Source organism: Rhopalosiphum padi, chromosome 2 (genome assembly GCF_020882245.1).
Source record: "Rhopalosiphum padi isolate XX-2018 chromosome 2, ASM2088224v1, whole genome shotgun sequence".
Taxonomy (NCBI): Eukaryota; Metazoa; Arthropoda; class Insecta; order Hemiptera; family Aphididae; genus Rhopalosiphum; species Rhopalosiphum padi.
The window spans coordinates 38,732,715-38,753,099 of record NC_083598.1 but is presented as its reverse complement, the minus strand read 5'-3'; the positions used below and the strand labels follow the sequence as shown (position 1 = coordinate 38,753,099).

The 20,385-nt window shown below is 24.6% G+C and overlaps 3 protein-coding genes across 5 annotated transcripts in view; 1 reads left to right on the top strand and 2 right to left on the bottom strand.

The window, feature by feature from the left end:
- Nucleotides 1-191: 191 nt before the first annotated feature.
- Nucleotides 192-1,401, bottom strand: LOC132919159 (large ribosomal subunit protein mL62). Its single transcript, XM_060980513.1, has 4 exons — nt 1,128-1,401; nt 774-959; nt 510-679; nt 192-433 (listed from the first exon to the last, which is right to left on the bottom strand). Exons 1-4 carry the CDS (start codon nt 1,260-1,262, stop codon nt 346-348), a joined length of 579 nt encoding a protein of 192 aa, XP_060836496.1. The 5' UTR covers nt 1,263-1,401; the 3' UTR covers nt 192-345.
- Nucleotides 1,402-2,508: 1,107 nt separating this feature from the next.
- Nucleotides 2,509-3,768, bottom strand: LOC132922413 (tubulin-folding cofactor B). The gene is made up of 2 exons (XM_060985918.1): nt 3,241-3,768; nt 2,509-3,157 (listed from the first exon to the last, which is right to left on the bottom strand). Exons 1-2 carry the CDS (start codon nt 3,583-3,585, stop codon nt 2,777-2,779), a joined length of 726 nt encoding a protein of 241 aa, XP_060841901.1. The 5' UTR covers nt 3,586-3,768; the 3' UTR covers nt 2,509-2,776.
- A 3,032-nt stretch (nt 3,769-6,800) lies between these two features.
- The window catches only part of LOC132920731 (inositol-trisphosphate 3-kinase homolog), a 75,276-nt gene continuing 61,691 nt past the window's right edge, over nt 6,801-20,385 (top strand). The window contains exon 1 of one of the 3 annotated variants that reach the window (XM_060983368.1): nt 6,801-7,102. Coding sequence is in view for 1 of the 3 variants with exons in the window: in XM_060983370.1 (XP_060839353.1) it covers nt 7,040-7,102 (63 nt within the window). In the remaining 2 variants the exon portion in view is untranslated. Of the gene's footprint in view, nt 7,103-12,841; nt 13,044-20,385 lie in introns of those variants that run through there. The other 2 variants (XM_060983370.1, XM_060983367.1) reach the window with 2 other exon arrangements.

Below are 20,385 nucleotides of genomic sequence, written 5' to 3'. Positions count from 1 at the left end.
GACTTATAACTTATAAGATAATAACAGTAGAATTGGTTTTCATTATATTCAATGATTTATCACATAGAATTCAAATGTAATACATTCATACTCTATGATAAGGTATACTCGAACTTGATTTATTGTAGTGACTTTTTTATGACTGAATTATTAAAATTGATTATATTAGATACTAGAAGCAACCTTTGAAATAGAATGAATAACTAATTCAATTTTATTTACAAATAACATTTTGTATTAAATATTAATATAAGATAAAATGTTACAACAAAGTGAATAATAATCTTGTTCCCCTGCTGAATTAATCAATAATGCATGCTATGCAACGTATCATACTACATGTACTTAGAACACTGTTGGTGCTTGACGATTGCTCTTGGTCAAGGATTTCATTTTCTTTTCTATCAATCTTGTGCGATTTGCTTTCTCAATCCTAATATTAAAATAATTATTAATTCAAATTCAAACTATTCAATTTTATGTATTTTAAGTAAATAATATATTGGTACCTGCGTCTTATTTTTTCAATGGTTTCTTCAGATTGCTTTGGCTCAGGTTCAGCAGCTTTCCATACAAGAGAACGTAATCGTTCCATGGCATCTGCAAGATTCAGTTGTTGTGACCGTGTCTTTTCTGACCGAATTACCAAATATCCCTCTTTAGTAAGTTTATTTTGGTGCTAAAAAAAGAAATTATAAAAATTAATGTGTATCATAATTGTAGTGAATATTTTTCCCAGTTAATACCACACTATTTTGTTTTCACTAACTTACAATATCAATAAGTTTCTGTCGGACTTCTTCATTGAGCCATTTAGCCGATTCCACCTTGAATCTCAAATCAACTTTGGTATTGACCTTGTTAACATTCTGACCCCCTGGACCACTAGAAGTGCTATATGTGATATCCAGTTCTTCTACTGGTATATATCCCGTAAAAATTTTATCATCAACTGACAACTGGCAAAGAAAATAAAACCATTCAGTAATGAAATTGTATGGGTCACACAAATATAATATAAATACTTAAGTGAGTTTCAGCATGCAAGTCTCACTGCTATTATAGGATGTTAACTATTAGTTATTACTTATTGATTATATATTTAATTAATGCTAGTAGATACGAACTTGTTCAGGTGATGGTGTGGTAATTTTCAACGAACTCTTAGGGTGTAGATTTTTCAAGCTTATGGCACTCGTGTAATTGGAGCGAGACAAGGTCCTTACGACGTTGCAAAAACACTTGGAAACCGTGAAACTCATGTTTATTTCAGGCTTCGAAACGAAATACGTACTATTTAACTATCAACTGTTATATCCCAAGTTCCCAACTCAGTAATTCCGGGCAATGGTCATTGAAATTACTATATATCGAGTATTATCGACTATCGAGTTTAGTAATTTACAAATTATCAAAAAATAATACAGCATGTTTGATAACGACGAGTTATCAAAATCATTGTCGCCAATAGAAACGATAAAAACGAATTCTACGGAACCCACAGATTTAGATAATAATATATCCTAAATCCTAATAGTACGATTGATACATATTACACCACATATTCACTTTTTTTTCTAAATAATAAAAACAATTATGATTTAATTTATAATATGGATTAGGGACATAAAAGTTGTATTAAAAATAAAAAACATTAATATATTCAAAATAAACCTATATAAAAATGGTAATCCCCTTTACCTCCAAAACCTAATAATGTTAAAAGAACAGGATCTCTCCTTGAAAACGTCCATGTTTTATGTCTTATATTATGAAATAGTGCATGTGTTGAATACATTTTTTGAAATATAGAATTAGCTTTTGTCCGTAATTAATACCTGTGTGTAACTGTCACCTCAAAGTAAAAAATATAAAAGATAGTAATACGTAAAAGTAGTTACAACTTACAAATTTCATATTTGAAATTACTGAGATGACAAAAATATATTTAGCACCCTACTAAATATAAAATCTAGCCAAAAAAAGTATCAAACTTTTCATTATTTTAAAAACATTTATCGATAAATTTCTATGTTATTTTAAATCCATTTTCTACAATGAGTAGTAACACTAGTAACATACAAGTTAAAATACAAATCAAATAAATTTTATTTTAATTAAATCTATAAATATTTCTGAAAATGTGATACCTTTTGTATTCCTAGGATTTAAATAAAATATATACTATTGCCAGTCTTAGCTTTTTGTTTTAAATACTAAGTCAATAATTTTCAATTTATATTTAAAACCTTAATATTAAGACACTTAAACTAAAAATATCTTGAAAGTAAGGTGGCTTATGAAAATATATAAATTCATGTACATTATATAGTTTGTTTTTGTTATTAATATATTAATATATTTGTTATTAATGACAACGCATTATCATCTTCAATGATTTTCTGAGCAATTAGGAATTAGTTTAAACATCTACCCAATTTTTAAATTAATTAATGAAATATTTATCAACTAATGTTTATATTACCAATAAGTATGAATATCACAGTATTAATTTAAATATTATTTATTTATCACAAGCAATGCTAGAAATATTCATGGACATTTCTTAAAAAAGTTATAATAAGTGATTAAGATTTTAAAAAAAAATATGAATCTAAATCACCTCTAATGTTGTTAAATAGTATTAATATAATAAAAAAAGTGTAAAAAATATAGTATATATTAAAACATTGCAAAATTAATACTAATTTATCGATGTTAGCTAATAATGAAGACAACAATAGTAATATATAGAAATAAGGAATGTTTAAAATTATTAAAGTTCATCGTCAAGCACTGGAAAATCACCAATTTCAACCGCTGAAGGAGTAACAAAAGATCCATACTTAGGAGGTGTTTCAAAATATTGTTTTCCATTTAAAGTTCCATTGTGCTTGCCATACGGTTCATCATATTTGACTCCAACCCAATAGCCACTTTTGTCATCTAATCGTCCTTTGTACATAACTGTGCCATGTTGAGCAGGTTTGTTTGGTAGTCGAATACAACATCTCTGTCCAATTTCCATTTTATCGATTTGTTCTTTTTCAATATTTTCTTGTTGTTCTTTTTCCAAGTTTTCTTGTTCTTGTTGTTTTAGGTATTCGGGATTGTATTTACCCAACTTATTATTCTTTAAAAAGCTCTTCAATGTTTCCTAAAAAAATGTTGTTTAAATTAAATTATACATAAGACACAGTTACACAGTCTACCAGTATTAATATAAGCTGAAATACATACTTGTTTAGCATTATATTCTTCGTCGGTCATTTTGTAGCCATCAACAGAATCCTGATCAGATGCTTCAAATGCTGGATCGTCCACCAATAAAAACATACCGTTTTCCACTGGATATGATCCCAATTGTGAATCATCATCATCCAATTTGGCTATTAACTTATCTTTATCGTATGCTGATAATATCATAGTACTGGCCGATCGTCCAGTGATCATTTCCAATTTATTTTTCAGATCATTAATCGTCATCCCTTTTCTGTATCTCCTCGTGTTTATCTCCGGTTCTGACAATTTTGTACATATGTAAACTTCTAACATGTCTGACAATTGATTTTCTTGATAATTCATGTTTATAAGACACAACAGATTAATGTAAACGGAAAAAATTAATATTATAGTTTTTCAATAAATATTTAATATATCACTTAATAATAATCCAACATCCAACCAACAAACTACAAAGTACAAACAAGAAACGGTTAGTCATTCATCATTCTCGAACTCGAATGCTTGCAGCTGCTCGTGGGATAACTTTTTAATACCGCATTACCACCATAGAACCATAAAGTTTAGAGATAAGGATACCAATCTAACCGCGCCACAATGTTGAAAAACGTGTCACTGCCCACTACTCACTAGTAATGCGTCAGGTATTTACGTAGAAAATGGGCTATACTATTTGTGCGTAATTTAAAAATTAATAATAGCTATTATTTTAGATTTTTGAAATAAATATTCAATGTTTATTTTTGATCATGGTCTATAGAATTATTTAAGTGGAATAATGAATAATGAATTTATACAAAGTGATAGTGTATTATATTCATAGTATTAATTTATAATTGTAATTTTGCATTTGTATTATATTGCTTTGATTATTTTCCTATAAAACAGATGTTGCTATACAAATTTGGTAAATTGATCAATTTATTCACATTAATTTACATCTATTGACATTTTACTGCATTGTTTACATCACACATTCAATCAGTCAACACTTAACAGATCACACGTAGGTAGTTTTTATTTTATATCTGTGATTCTATAATGTTCAGTACCTACTTAAAGCCTTAACGAGTCACCAGATAATATTCTTACTTTTAAATCTCATTATAAGTCAATTCGATCTAATTTTATATAAATACCTAATGAAGTAAAATCTTGCTCTCAACAGCATAACATGATTTCATAGTAATTGTATTCTACTGTAATTACTAATTACACATCAATGCAAATTTCGATAATTACATTAATACCACTAAAGGCTTCATCATTATTAATAATTTAACAAATAAACATAAATTCCTAATCAATACTTTATAAGCTTTTAATAGTTTTAAGTTTTTATCCACCAACATAAATTATTATTATTATTGTTAATGCTAGAACTAGAGTTATTCAAACAAAGTTACAAAGACTTTTACATTGATGTTTATTTTGGAATAAATAAGTTTACTTCCTACTCATTTTAACTTTTAAATTGTAAAAATTTGCAATTTAAAGTACTAAATATTAAAGTGTTTGAAAAAATTGCCATTATTTTAGATTTTGAGCGAAACAATGAATGTATTTTGTCTTACAGTGATTAGTGATGAATACGATGCGTATAATGTGTAATATTTTTTGTATCTGCCTTTTTGAAGCAGTAAAAATGATTTTATCTGAATATCTGATTCAAAAGATAATGGTTTCTTAATAGTAATTTATGTTTTTAACAGATATTTATGTTAGCATTTTATGAACATGATCATTTTTTCAATAATATTGCTTTATATACTATTTATAGACCTTAAATAATATGTTATATTTTTTTCGATATTTAATATATATATATATATATTTATATTATACATATAATAAACTTTTTGTTAACTTTTTTTTCCGACCTACTAGCATCCACCACCCAAAATTTCACGTGCAACTTTTTCACAAGGTAAGCCCACACCCGCGCTCTTGATTTTGCATTCTAGCCTCTAGGCACTAGAGTCTAGGGAGTCAATGTTGTCGGAGCTCGCCACAAAACTACAAGGTTGCTTATCTATTTGTCCTCTCTTCTCTCTTTTCAAGTGTAAGGATCTTTTCAAAGAACTTATAGAAAATCTTTATTATCCGAGGATTGGCCGGGAGGTTTATGAATGAAGGCCTGCAACACTAACAAGTCCTATTTCTTAGCCAACCTTCCTTAGAAAATGACTGATCACAATCATTAATATTTAATTATATAGAACCATAGAACCTACTGGTCCTACTGAATATATTATGAATATAGTTTATAGCCTCACAGCCGACAGCCCGAGCTGTATTATAAATTATATTACAATGAAAGTTATTGATTGCCTATATAAAACGCCTTGTGAGAGATTATTATACATATTAATATATTTTATCACATTTATCGATGGTTAATAAACTGTTAATTACTTATAATAACTGTCTAGTTTCTTTTTTTAAACTTATAAGTTATAAAAAGGTTAGGATGGCTGTGGACTTCTGCGCTCATAAATCACAAAATATAATATGCATTATACTTAAAATGTACCTAATCAATTATTTATAAATAGTAATTTAATACTGGTAGTTGATTTGTAAATATGGAATATGGACTATGGACATCAATTTTGAATGAACGATGATACATGAGCAAATATTAATAAAATATCATCAGGTTAGTCACCCTTACGACAAATACACATTTATTTTTATTACAAAATTAAATTCCAATTCTTTGCTTCGGTTTAAATAAAATAATTTGTTTTGAGTAATATTTAAAAATTGAGACAATTACTAATTTTAAATTTATTTTGATTGCCTAATTATTTGTCAAATCTTCAGCAAACACATTTTTAGATTTTTTATATTTCTATTTTTTGCATGATATAGAATGTAAGTAATGATGGAAGTTACTAGTTTTACCATCACAGTTAAATAGAGCACACGGGGGACTGAGATTAACCCCATACTTGAAACTAACTATTAAATTATGAATAGGTATCTAATATAAGTTATAATTTAGAGACAGTTTTACGGGGATACCATTGATACCAATGTGTCCATGTATAATGGACCAATTTTTTATTTCATATAGTCACATTTTACTGTTTGATTACCTCTACTCTTATGTTAAGATTAAATCAATTTCAAAGTTTAATTTATAAATAACTGTAACCGCTAAAAATTATTTAAAAACTGAATTTAAATTACTAAAATAATAAATTCACTAATAGATTCACTTGGAAATATGGCATATAATTAGTTAATGAAATAAACAATACTGCAATACTGCATTACTATTAGCACATAATAAGACAATAAGACATAATAATAATTAATATTATATTATCTGTCCGCTGTCGTATAATAAACTATTGTATTATCATTGATTATATCTAGGATTATATAGTATAGAATATAGTTTACTATATTATTATATTCAATGGTATTATGGTTTATGATAATAAATTATCATTCAATGAAAAATGTAAATAAAATATTATTGTTTATATTTATATGATAACACCGATAATGCTATCAGGTATGAAGAAATGTAAGATAATGTAGACTATGTGCAAATATTGTAGCCAGCGACTAATATCAATAATACAGCATTGAGTATTAGAAGTTAGTTATGATTAATGAAAAACGATGATGAAACGTCAACTTTAAACAATGCCAGCTTCTAGTGTTGTTTATTTGTTAAATATCTCCTCACTCCTGTTAAATGTTATAAGTAAAGTCCTACAGTGTGAACCGTGAAAGATCAATGGATATATTTGTGAGACCACTTTGTTGAAGCATAATAACCATGACGCACCCATTAAGAGAATTTCCACCACCAGATTATTGTTCAGAGACCATCACGAATAAGGTATGTCGATAATGAATTATGTAGGTATGCTTAAGCTTAAGTCTTAGATCAAAAAAAAATATGTATGATATTATGAAGAGTATGCGAAGTGTCTATTACACACAGGACCTGGACTAGGATTATATAAAGTCAAGGGTTTCCCAAGACATGTGTGGTTATGATAATTTTTCGTACAAAAGATTGTTTGGTTATCGGAATTGTAATCTGTCATAGTGTCATCGATTCCTTTTTAAAAATGTTAAAAGTATAAAATACATATCAATAGTTCAATAGCTGGGTTAATAATTAATATAAATCAAAGATAATAATTTTAAAGTAATTAATTAATTACTATATTTTATCCTATTGTAGATACTAGATACTACAATATTACTTGATTTTCTCTAACAGATTTTAAATGGCTACCACCTTTACAATTTAGTTGAATACATCTTAAGCAATGACCAATCAATTTTATTTTCCCAATTTTTTTTACAGTATATTTGTATTATAGCTATGTTATCAAAAAGTTTAAGCTTCTTAAAAATCATATCTATAAAACTAATTCATAGAATCAACTAACAAAAATTTTATATATTGAATGACTTCATATCTTCAAGAATCTATATTGGTGTTGTCACAGAGAACTTTGCTGTCTTAAAATCATGTATAATATTTTATTCAATATATATTTTAAAATAGAAAATTAACCAGCTAACTTTTAAGTTTATTTTTTACTTTATAAATATGTTAATATAGTTATATGCAGTGGTGTTCCCATGAATTTTTTTGAGAGTATACTATATCATCAAATACGCATGTATTATGGATTTATGGGTATACGCAGTTACCCATAATATTGAAAAAAAATCTTGAGAGTATACGGCGTATATGTAGTATACCCTATGGGAACACCCCTGGTTATATGAATCAATACATTTTATCCAACATATGGCTCTTTAAAATAATAGTAAAACAAATAAATTATAATCCGCTTTGTATATAAATATTTTTGTATGTTTATTTGTTTTTTTTTTTTATTTAGTTGATAATAATCTTCAAAAATTAAAATAATATTTTAATAATTGATTGTAAAAATTAAAAAAGAAAAGAAAAAATAAATTAAATTTATTGGTCAAACGCTTGAAAAATTATAAAACACTATTTTTGTGTTATGTAGATCATGTACCACGTACAATGTTTTCTATCAAAAATAGATAAGTTTTATAAAATACAAATTCTAAAAAAAATTGTTTTATTTTCTTTTTAAGTATTTTGAATAAAGATACTTATACAAAACTCATTTAAAACCAGGATATATATTGTATTCAAACTATATTTATCCTATATTTTATTTCAGGTAAATTAAACATAACTCATAAGTTAATGTATACTATCGCCTTGGAAAAAATTTCTTAGTGTATACATATTTACATGTACATACCTGTAATATTATCAATTATCATGTCATACATTTTGCCTATATTGATGCCTTGTTGATGTTGTTTACATTTTTCAAGTTGTATATTGATGAATATAAATGTTTTGCTTAGTAGGTATGTCAACTCGTATGTACATTACATATGTGTAAAGACCATAGAGATGAAAATAATGTATTTGAATATAATACATAACATATTTCATTTTTATGTAATTAAATTATTTGATTTGCAATCGTTATCGAAATACTTAGATATTTAGGTAGCTATAATACGTTGAGTATTTTAGACGTCTGAGTTCTGGGTTACTGGTTTTTCTGGTTAAGTGGTGTTACTGGATAGTGGATACCCATTTTCCTCAAGACAACTGTGCATGCATGTCACAAACTTACAAATTTATAATTCTGTTATTTCTTCTATATATAGTTTTACTTATATTTATATTTATGTATGAATTGTAAATATTTTCTTTAATAGAAAAAAAAAAATTGGGAAGAATACTATAATATTATATATAGAGACGGTTTTTTTGAAAAACAAATACATAATAAATAGGTAAGTAATTTTTTTAGAATATTTGTATCGATTCGAACGACCTATGTGCGACGTGCGTATTGACTGGTTACTATCAAACACGTTTTTAAGCGTATTCTATATCTAAATGTATCAAAGTATCGAACTATCGAAGTTTTAATTGTATAACAAATATTATACTATTTAATACTTAAATAATAAACAAATTATATAATAATATCGCTATTGCCGGGTTTCACTTGCATGAAACCGAACTTTAAATCTATTTAATGAATAGTTTTATTGAACCCAAGGTGGATCGAAACGTTAAATATTTTTACAGACGTGTGTGGGTTGCACAAATCGTACAATATCTCTTAGGAAATCATGTTATATTTAAATTTGTCTAAATATTATTTTAATTTATTGTTGATATGGCAACACTTGACGGCTATTAGTTATTAGGTAGTTATTACTATTTAATAGTCTATATTGTATTAATTCTTGTAATGATTAAAATAATTTTATTTTTCTTTGTGAAAAATCTGAATTATTTACCATTTTTAACGATACCTCCTATATTTTATTATTACTTTTTATAACTAGTGACTACACTATTGTGCATGTACAAAAAAAACTCAAAGTAATAATATATTAAATAAAATACTGTGAATCAGTCTATATTCTTAGATACCTAATTAAATATTCTGATTAAATTTATAGTTTTATAATGCATATAATATGGATGACCGGTTATATACCAGTCACCAATCTAGGATTAAGGACTGTTGTTTTTTATTTTTCTATCCTAGTTATTAAAAATTGATACATGTTAGATGTTAATTATTTCTAAGTATGATTAGACTAAAACAATAATACAATATTACAATATAATATATTATGTTCATGCGGTACCTAGTGTAGATTTTGCAAAGAGAGAAGTTTGAATGTTAAATCTGTATTCTTAATTCAATCTCATAACAATTTTAAGTAAGTCTATGACTATTAGATTTTATTTAACGTGTGCGTACGTTCGTTTTCTCAGTTATGATGTGTAACTGCAAACATATTTTTGGAAAGATGTTACAATTGTAAAACAATTCAAATAGTTAATAATATGACTACTGTTCAATTTCTTAAAAATTTGATTAAAGCATATTTATGTTCTTCTTCAGTTTTAATTGCTTTTATTAAACCCTTAAAAATTGTAAATATATTATATTATATAAATATATTCTGGTTGCTTATTTTTTTTAAATAATAACGCTTTATAGCGGTAACTCTAAATGGTTTTGTAGTCTCAAAATGCATTATTATGATTATTAGATTTTACTATTTAATTTTAAACAACTCATTTTTTTTCCCGATAGATATTTGAAATAATGTCTATCTAAGAGTTTATTTTTTGTCTATCCACGCTGATGCAGCAATACCGAAACATATTTTATAAACATTTAAATATTTAATAATACAAATTATTGCATCTGCTAGTTTTTGTTATTAGCTGATGTTTTACCTTGGTGGTTAACATAATTACGAGTATAATATTACATAGTCGTATTACAGTTATAGATACTGAAATACGTATCTAATAATTTATTGAAAATCTATGTCAAGTTCATATTATTTTAAACTGACTAAATATTTTAGACTTTTTTTCTTGGATTTATGGATAATAATTGTCTAAATCGGTCGTTTATCATACTCATATTGTGTATAATTTTATTTGACCTACCTCGGGTAGTCGGGTCTGTAAAATATAAAAACTACGTCATAATCGTTACGATGAACAAACTGTATGGTCTTATTATTTATTAAATACTTAATATATTATTTATTGTATGGTGTACTGTGTACACATATTGTATTTTAAAATGTACTTACTCGTAATTTATTATTATTATTAATATTATTAAAACATGAATTATAAGTTATAACTGAGTTGTAAATTCGAAGTAATACTTACACGTCACATGATTTATGAATAAAAATATAAATCCTTTATTTTAACCATTCTCAATTTCAATTCAAAAATATTTTGAACTTAATATATTCGTATAATATATTTGATAACAAAGTCCAAAGACAAAATTCCCATGGTTTTCAAAACAATCAGGAAAATATAAATAAAACTCCAGAATTATGAGAATTTTCACACAGATTCGATTATCCTTAAATGTTTTTTTGGTAGGTATTATTCAAAATGTGTTATTCGATGAAACAGATATTATTTCTTAAAACATAATTTTTCATCTAGGTCACTATGAGTTATTAAAAATATTTAGTCTAATTTGAAGCGCTTTATTTCTTATTTATTTATTTTTGAAATATTAATAAAGATATTTAGGCTTGGTCAAAAAGTCTAACCTATTTTTTATGTTTATATAAACAGATGGATACCTAAACTAATGGATATTAAATTCTTAATCAACCTCGTTCATTATAAAACGATTTCAATTTTAAAGTTAATACAAATAACAATATTGAAATATATTTCACCTTTAATGTTAGACATTTAAATAACTGTTTTAAATAAGGGAACCTTGAAATCATTAACCCTTTTAAGGGAATACATTTTATATTTGGTAAAAATCCAATAAAATAATCTTTTCAAATGTCATGTCTTTTAAAATGTTTTCAATGCTAAATATATTTATTGCGTTAATTTTTTTTTAATTAGTTAATTGTTATTCGTTTGTAGGGAATTCAGTTTATTAATTACCATTCTTAAACAATATACTAAATACTGAATATTGTATTTATATTTATTTTAATAACATATACAACGACGTTTATATATAAATAAGATGGCTGAGTTTATTGATCGCTGCACCTATACCTGGCTGTTACATATAATATTATTGTTGTTTTTTTATACAAGTCAAACTTAGAATTTCGTAATTTATTACTATACATGTTTTATTCTTATATAGTATATAATTAAAACCTATGTGTATTGTGTTTTAATTCACATGGTTCACGTAAATTATTTTCATGGAAATTATTGTGATGACTTCTCCTTTAATTGTCGTCGTCATTTACATTTTGTACTACATCCGTCACAGACTACATTACTATAGTGAGTGTATGTTACTAATGCAACTTATACTTTTAGGTAGTTATGTAGATAGTAGGTACTTACTCTATTATTTTTTCAGCTGCGTTCATGCAGTGCAAATCATTGATATTCATTTTTCGATTCGTAAAATAATTATAACCTTTATTGAGTTTTTTTTAAATGTCTAAATTATATTCAACAATTTAAACTATCACTAACACAACTCATAATGCAGGCTACGTCAAGCGATATACGTTTTTCGAGGTAAATGTGGATTGTGTTTTAGTTCTACTGAGCAATTATTATACACAGGTATTACTTTTTATCGGTGGTAAAGATCGCGCACTTGAGTACACAAATGATGGAGCTTACCTAAATATTAAATTTCAACTAACAAATTGCTTGTACATATTACCTATATGTATATGTATAATGTATATATGTATACATTCCATTGTTAGTACTATAGTATTTGCGCGTGGGCGACTGTGTGTAGTTACATTTTGTCAATTTTCCGACGACTTTATGTAAACAAAAATACCGGTGAAAATTAAAAAAGACCAATTTAATGCGTGCCTATATACGAGTGTATGTCCATATTATACTATAGCATATACACACATACACACACACTCGTACATGCCAATAGACCTACATATGTATATATATATTTTTTAATATTTTTATTTTCTATACTGAACGCACCTTTAAACTGTCTTTGGTCATAGGTAGTACCTCAGTTTAATAGTGAACAGCCATACGTGCGCACCGTGCATTATTGTTGTTTAAAATATGCCCATCGTTCAACAAAAATCTTTTTGTTTTTTATTTTTCGAATTTTTACAAAAAAAATAAATAACCAAAGACTTAGTTTTTTAAATTTTATAGTGAAAAGAATCAGAATTATTGTGTTTGGAGAAATGTTGGATACTATTATGTTTTAAAATGCAGGGTGAGTCCTAATATATTTTATATTGACATTAATGCGATTATTTTCATAAAAAACACAGTTTAACCATTTTTTTTTATTTTACGTTTACTCTTAAATGTTAATCGATTAAATTGTGCCTTGAATTAGGTTGAGATTCTGCTATTTTTTTTAGTTTCCAATAAAAACAGATAAAATTAGATATAATTAAAATTGTATTTATTTACTGAAATTAATACGATGCGTCCCAAAATGTATTGTTTATTCATATGTGCATTGTTTAACTCATGTACTCATTGGTATTTCAAAGTAGAAAATACGATGGTAATTTATAAAATTTTGTATAGTTATACATACCTGAATTTCAGATAAAATCTCTTTACATAAATTATTTCATGTGATTTTAGTTTTTGGATCTTGAAATTTATTTGTTTTGGTTTGATGTAGGGAATATTAGGATTAATATTTTGAAAAAATTGTCGTATTTAAACTGGATTAAGTTCTAGAACCAAAAGTAGGTATATGTTTAAGATTTGTAAAAGTTTCATTCAGCCATATATATTTAACATAAAATATTTATTCTATTCCTAATTACACATCATATTTTATTTTAATAGTACTTAATGATTTTAGTCACATCTTTATACATATAACATAGGTAAATCTATAATCTATTGTCCTTGAATAGAAAATACATTATAAACTATGAATAATATCTAATATGAATTTAAAAACTATCATTCAAATATATTCTAGTGTCCACACTTCACATTTACCAATTTTTGGGTTTTATTAATAGTATAATGTTTATTTGATTCGATTAAGTTTAAGATGGGTGTTGTAATGTTGAATAAATATTTTATAGAATAATATGTAATGCATTAGGCATAGGCATACAAAATGGCTTATGTATCTCAATAGGTATAATATAATTTGTCTTTATTTTAAACTTGTAAATTATTTTATGTAATGGTTATGCGCTGCCATTGATTAGTATCTATGTATAGATTAAAAATAAAGAATTTAATGTAGATATTTATTATACTTTTTAAAATTTAAAATTTACTGAGGAACATGTAAACAAAAGTTTCTCATTCAAAATGAGACATTTTTGGTAACTTTTTTTCTTAATGACATCTGTCAAGACTAACAAAGTTCTGAATACCTATTACATACTTCACTTTATAATTGCCTATAACTGACCAGTTACAATATCATTAATTTGTTTTATTATCAAACATAAAAACATTATTGTTACTCTAATCTGTTTAGTAATCCTTTTAATAGTTATGCATACAAAATTCAAAATGTTAAGGAGTACTTACCTATATATTTTTTCATGTAGAGAAGAAGCTATAAAACGTGAACAAATTTTGTGTTATCTTTTAGTTTGTTGGTTTTTGTTTACTTAAATCAACATAATTACAACGTAGGTTCCTGACCATTGTGGAATACATATATTGTACATCGTTGACACAGTGAAGAAGATTGTAGATTATACTCCATTAAATATGTAAAACTTACATTTATACACAAATTATATAAAAAAAAAAAAACACATTATAAACCATTTAGTAATTTTGGAAATATTAAATGATTTTTAAAATTAGATACACTTACTCACTTAATCTAGTAAATTATAAATTTGTTAATACATTTTATAGATATCTGAAAATGTGATATATATTAAATTAATTATTAATATGCATGTATTTTAAAAATATAAATACTTTTAACTTCTGGAGAGGGTAATTAAATATGTATCAAGTCTTTCATAAATGTGCTTGCAGTGGTCATATTTCATATAAAATAGATAATTATTAATAATTAAATAAACAATTAAATTAATATGAATACATATAAAATGTATGTATAAATAAAATCAGTGATAATTGATAAGCCTGATTATCACCTTGTGCAAAATAAAGAGATGTTTTTATTTATATTTTAAATTTAGTCATAGCCATTATATAATTATTGTAAAATGAGTTCAATTTGCTTAAATAAATAGGCAAATAGCCATTTGTTAATTTTATTTTATTTTAATAGACTATGACACTATGTGATAAAAATGATTGCTAATATAATATAGCTCTCTTGTTAGTTGTTTCACTCATAAACATATAAGCACATGTAAATAAATTATTGCGTATAGAATCACCACATTTAATAATATGCTTAATATTACTACTCATTATTAAAACAAAGTATACTGGAATTGACAATGCTTGACACACTTTTTAATCAACAAAATGAGTATAGATTACTATATTGTGGTTTTTTTTTTTAATCAATCTAGTTTACGTTAATTTATTAATTATCGTTTACTAATTATTGTGATAACAGTCTTTAAATATCTATTTTTCTTATTATAATTATTTTCTCATATCTATAGTGAACAAATTAATCTTTTTGTTCTTCATTATGACGTATATACCTAGTTATACCTTGAAGTAAAAACAAGGTGATAATTAAAAAAAAAAAATTTTGTCGAGGCAAAGGTAAATATTTTTACATATATTCATTTAGATATTAACATACAATGAACTATTATAAATGTATATATATTAACATACACCTAGGTAGTAGATACTAAAAATAAAAGATTTTAATTGTATTATACTATAATATAACATTTGAAATTGTAGGTTTATATTTTAACCTATAACTAGGTATGTTTAAAATATTTATAATTTTAGATTTTGAGGCAATCAATATATTGGTTTTACAATGATTTATGTTTTTGGCAAATAAATTAATTTATGTCAAAAAAATTCTAGGGTATTTAATATTTAGTGAAAATATCAAGTATCTACTGTTATTTATTTTTAAACTACAAAATAAAAACAAAATCGATTTGGTCGATAACTGGTGTTAGATATTTTTTAAAACACTGGGAAATTTTTGCTTTTATTTCCTTTAGTTAAAACCCTAAATCGGACTCAATATTAAAGCTACCCACAGATTCGGACATCGAACACAAAAAACCCAAACATACTAAATACATCATACTTACAAGATTTTTAAACCAAAAGATTTATTACACTGCTATAATTTAAAATACAAAATTAAATTCTATTACTATAATTGAGATTATACCAGAGTTATATGCTGCACCCACTGCTTGCTATACAAGTATACAACTATTATTACTGATTTACTACAGGTAGTAAAAATTAAGGAGTGTTCCACGCCGAAAGCAATTTGTTCATTGTGGTATGACAAATCGATTTTATCGCATAGAAATAAAAATTTGCAATTGAGCCCACCAAAATCCTTAAAATCTCGCATTTCAAGTAATTATATATTTTTGAAAAATAAAATGTCTTTCACAATTGTGAATAGGTACTTACTACTTAGAAGTTAAAAGGTTAAAAACGAAAGTCAGAAATGCAAAATGCGGACACTAAAACAATACATGAAAAATTATATTCAATTATAAAGTTCAATGAAATTTAATAACTAGGGCTCGGATTTCAATGAATTTGCATTTTTTTTTTGGAATATCTTACACGATACTTTCCAAGTTACAAATGTGTTTCAAGTTCTAACCACAAAATTTTTTTGGGCCATTTTTTGCATTTTAACGGATTTTATACTTTTTAGGGCACATTTTTTTTTACTTTTTAGTGCATTTTTTAAATTTTTAGGACAGTTTTGACCTATTTCTTATATTATGACAAAAAAAAGATTTACTTCATTAAAATATAAGTTATTTTCATTTTGAACATAACATCCAGGCAATGTTTTAAATTAAAGAAGGCTGCAATTTTAAATTGCTCTTATTGTACAGTTAAATGAAAATATAATTAAATTTTTTACTTATTTTTTAATACTATATTTTTTTTACTTAATAATTTGAATTTATTTAATGCAGTTTTTGAAAAGTCATTTTTTTGACATTTTTTAGAGTTTTTAGGTCACAAATGCATTTTTTAGAAAGAACATTTTTCGGTATTTTTAAGGGCATTTATATCACAGCACTATTAATAACATTATTTCTTATTTGGTATCTAAGTATTTTACACACCAAGTAAGAAAAACAATTTCAATTATTTAAAATATAACCTTGTACATTTTGTACTGTACCTGTGGTTTTTAAATTAAAAAAAATGTACGACACAAATTTTGATAATAAATATTTTATTTAATTTTTATGAATTTTTATGAATTGTTATATATGTTTTTATTTTTGCATTGTTCTTAATAATATTTGTTGTTATTAAAAAAATATATATATGATTAGATGTTAAATCAATTGTTATTATTATTTTTTAATTTTAAGATATATATTGGTTTTACTATTCTTTTTAAGACACTTTGTTAATTAGTATAAAAATGTTTCACAAGTTTCAAGTTGCCATAAATGTATGAAAAGCTACCGAAATATTATAATTTTAAAAATATTGATATGAAATTTGCTCAGAATTGTTTTTTATTTCTAAATATATATTCATTAGTGCTTATAAATTCAATAATATATAATATACTATATAGGTACTGTAATATTGTATCCCACCAAATTGGTTCTAGATACTTAACTGAATATATTTTTACTTTTATACATTATACATATTGTATACTATACAAAAAATGCTAGGTAAAAAATTTGAATTTTTAAATGTTTACTGGATATTTATATATTTTTACGTGATTAAAAATAAAAAACATGAAAATGTCGTTAAAATTGAGTTGACATTTTTAATTTTAACTTGTTTACAGTTGGCATGGAAAATATATGGAAAAAAATAATAATATAATACGTAAGTTCTTTAGTTCTCGTATATTGGTATACCATATAAAAATATAAAATACAGAGCTATGTTTATATTTCGTATTTACACTTTTACAATGTATATTCTCGTCGAAAAAAACGCCTAAATCTTCAATTTGCCACTCCAAATTAGCAACTAGATCATATTTGCTACCAGAAATTACGATCACTATAAACGAAACATTAAACAAAAAATTTCTACTCATTCCTTTTACAATTTATTATTATAATTACTTATTGTATCAAACAAATTTGTACAGATTGTTTTGTTTCTTTTTGACAATAAAAATAAAATAATAATATAATGATAGTATTATTGCCAATATGCCATTTAATAAAAATCTATTTTATTAATTTGTATTGATAAATATTTAGTTCAAGACTTAACACTCAATTGTTTACAAATATATAGAAGTTGTAAATGATTTTTTTTATTTTTGTTTTAATTTTATCAATTAAAAAAAAAAAAATGAAGAAAATGTTTTGAATAATAAGTTATTCACTATACATCCTTGTAATAAGTATAAATGACAATGTCATGATTTTCATATTAAACTTGAATACTCAATCATTAATTAATTAAATCATAAAATTAGCTATGGATATAATTCATTTATTCTTAGAATCATTAATATTGAATATTGTATTATTGTAATATGAGCAAGAGCAATGTCTTCCTTTGTAACAATTGCAATAAAATTATAATTATATTTTTTTCTTTGAATTAGATACTTGTACATTATAAAAGCTCCTTAGATTTTAAAAAAAGTTGTCATTAAGTTTACATAATAGTATAAATGTACTACAATAATGGAATTTCATTTTTTAAAAACTTATTATGAAATTAAGTTAACATTAATCAATTATATGTGATTGCATAATGTGTGGAAGGTACTATTTTTAAATATGCAAATAATCACATTTGTATATAATTATATTTAAGAATATAAATACCTAATAATATTTTTTACTATACAAACTCGTTTTATTATTATTAAAATAAATTATTAAACAAGTAATTCAGATTTTAACATATATATTTAAACAAATATCTACATTCTACCTAATTTTTCTTGTTTAAAGTATAAGTTAAGGATGTTTAGTCCAAGGAATAAAAACTTAAGTTTACAAACACTGAACTTCAAAATTCATTTTTAATTCATTTTTATGTTAATAGTTTAATTATTTCTTACTTGGTCTTGTTTAATTTTGTAAATACCTACTTTTGGTTGGGTTCATGATATTTATAAATGATACTATAGAAATATTTAAGAAGTTACCTAGAAATTACATTTAAAGAAAAAAATGTTATCACAAGCGCAAGAATTTACGTTTTACTGCACACTTAACCAAATTTATATTAAATATTAGATTCACTTTTGAATTATTTTTGTATATTTTATGATTCGAATGCTTTCATAAAGATTTATGTAAATGTATATCTACAATGATTATGATTATTTATATGTAGGTATTAAGGTATATGATATATTATAGCAATTGTAAATAAAAATGATATAAAATAGGAATAATACATTTTGTCAGAGTAAGATCAATTAAAAGGACGCCATACCCCGCATGTGTTGTCTCTGTCTTATTAACGTACATCATAACATTCATAACACATTTTCGTTCAGTAGAATACATTTTGTGATGTTAGCTTTAATATTAGAGTAAATTTACCTATTATCAAATTTAAAGATAAGAATATTTTCTAGACAATGACATGTGCTTTTAATGATATTATTATTTTAAAGTGAGTTACAGCTATGTGAAATATTACAACTTTAAATGTTCATAACTCACTTTAAAATGATATAATATCAATAAAATCGTATGTCATTGTCCAGATAATATTCTTACCTAAAATTTGATAATAGGTAAATTTACTCTAATATTAAAGCATTTAAATTTTAAAGCTTACATCACAAAATGTATTCTGCTGAACGAAAATTTGTTATGATGTACGTTAGTAAGACAGAAACAACATATGTGGGTATGGTGTCCTCTTAAGATTTATATTTTATTAAAATTGTACATATTCTGACTATGTGTATTTGATTTATGATTTTGTAAAAAAAATTATAATTGATAACTTATTAGCATTATAAATATATTGAAATTGATCTATTAGACACTTGAATATATTTACACAGATAAGTGCCTTAAGTAAAATAAAAATATACCATTACTTAATTATATAATATATAAGGGTATAACAAAATAATTCATTTATAATGAACTGGTTGCTGGTAGCAGGGCTTAGTTGATGAACATAATAACATATAATCTGTTAATGATCTAGAATAAAATTCGACGATGAAATATGATTAATAATTTTAAATTTGAATAAGTAAAATGAAATGAATACCTTATAATTAATCTAAATATTTTGAAAATGTCATTGTGTATATAATAAAAATACTAAAATATAATATATAACAATGCATGTTAAAATTTAAAGTACTCACAAAAAAAGTTTTTTTTTTTTTATATTACTTACAACGGCTACAACTAATTGTTATTTTTCCTTAAAATATTCAATTTTATTAAACTTTAAAATTAAAATATTTATTATATAAAAAAAAAATC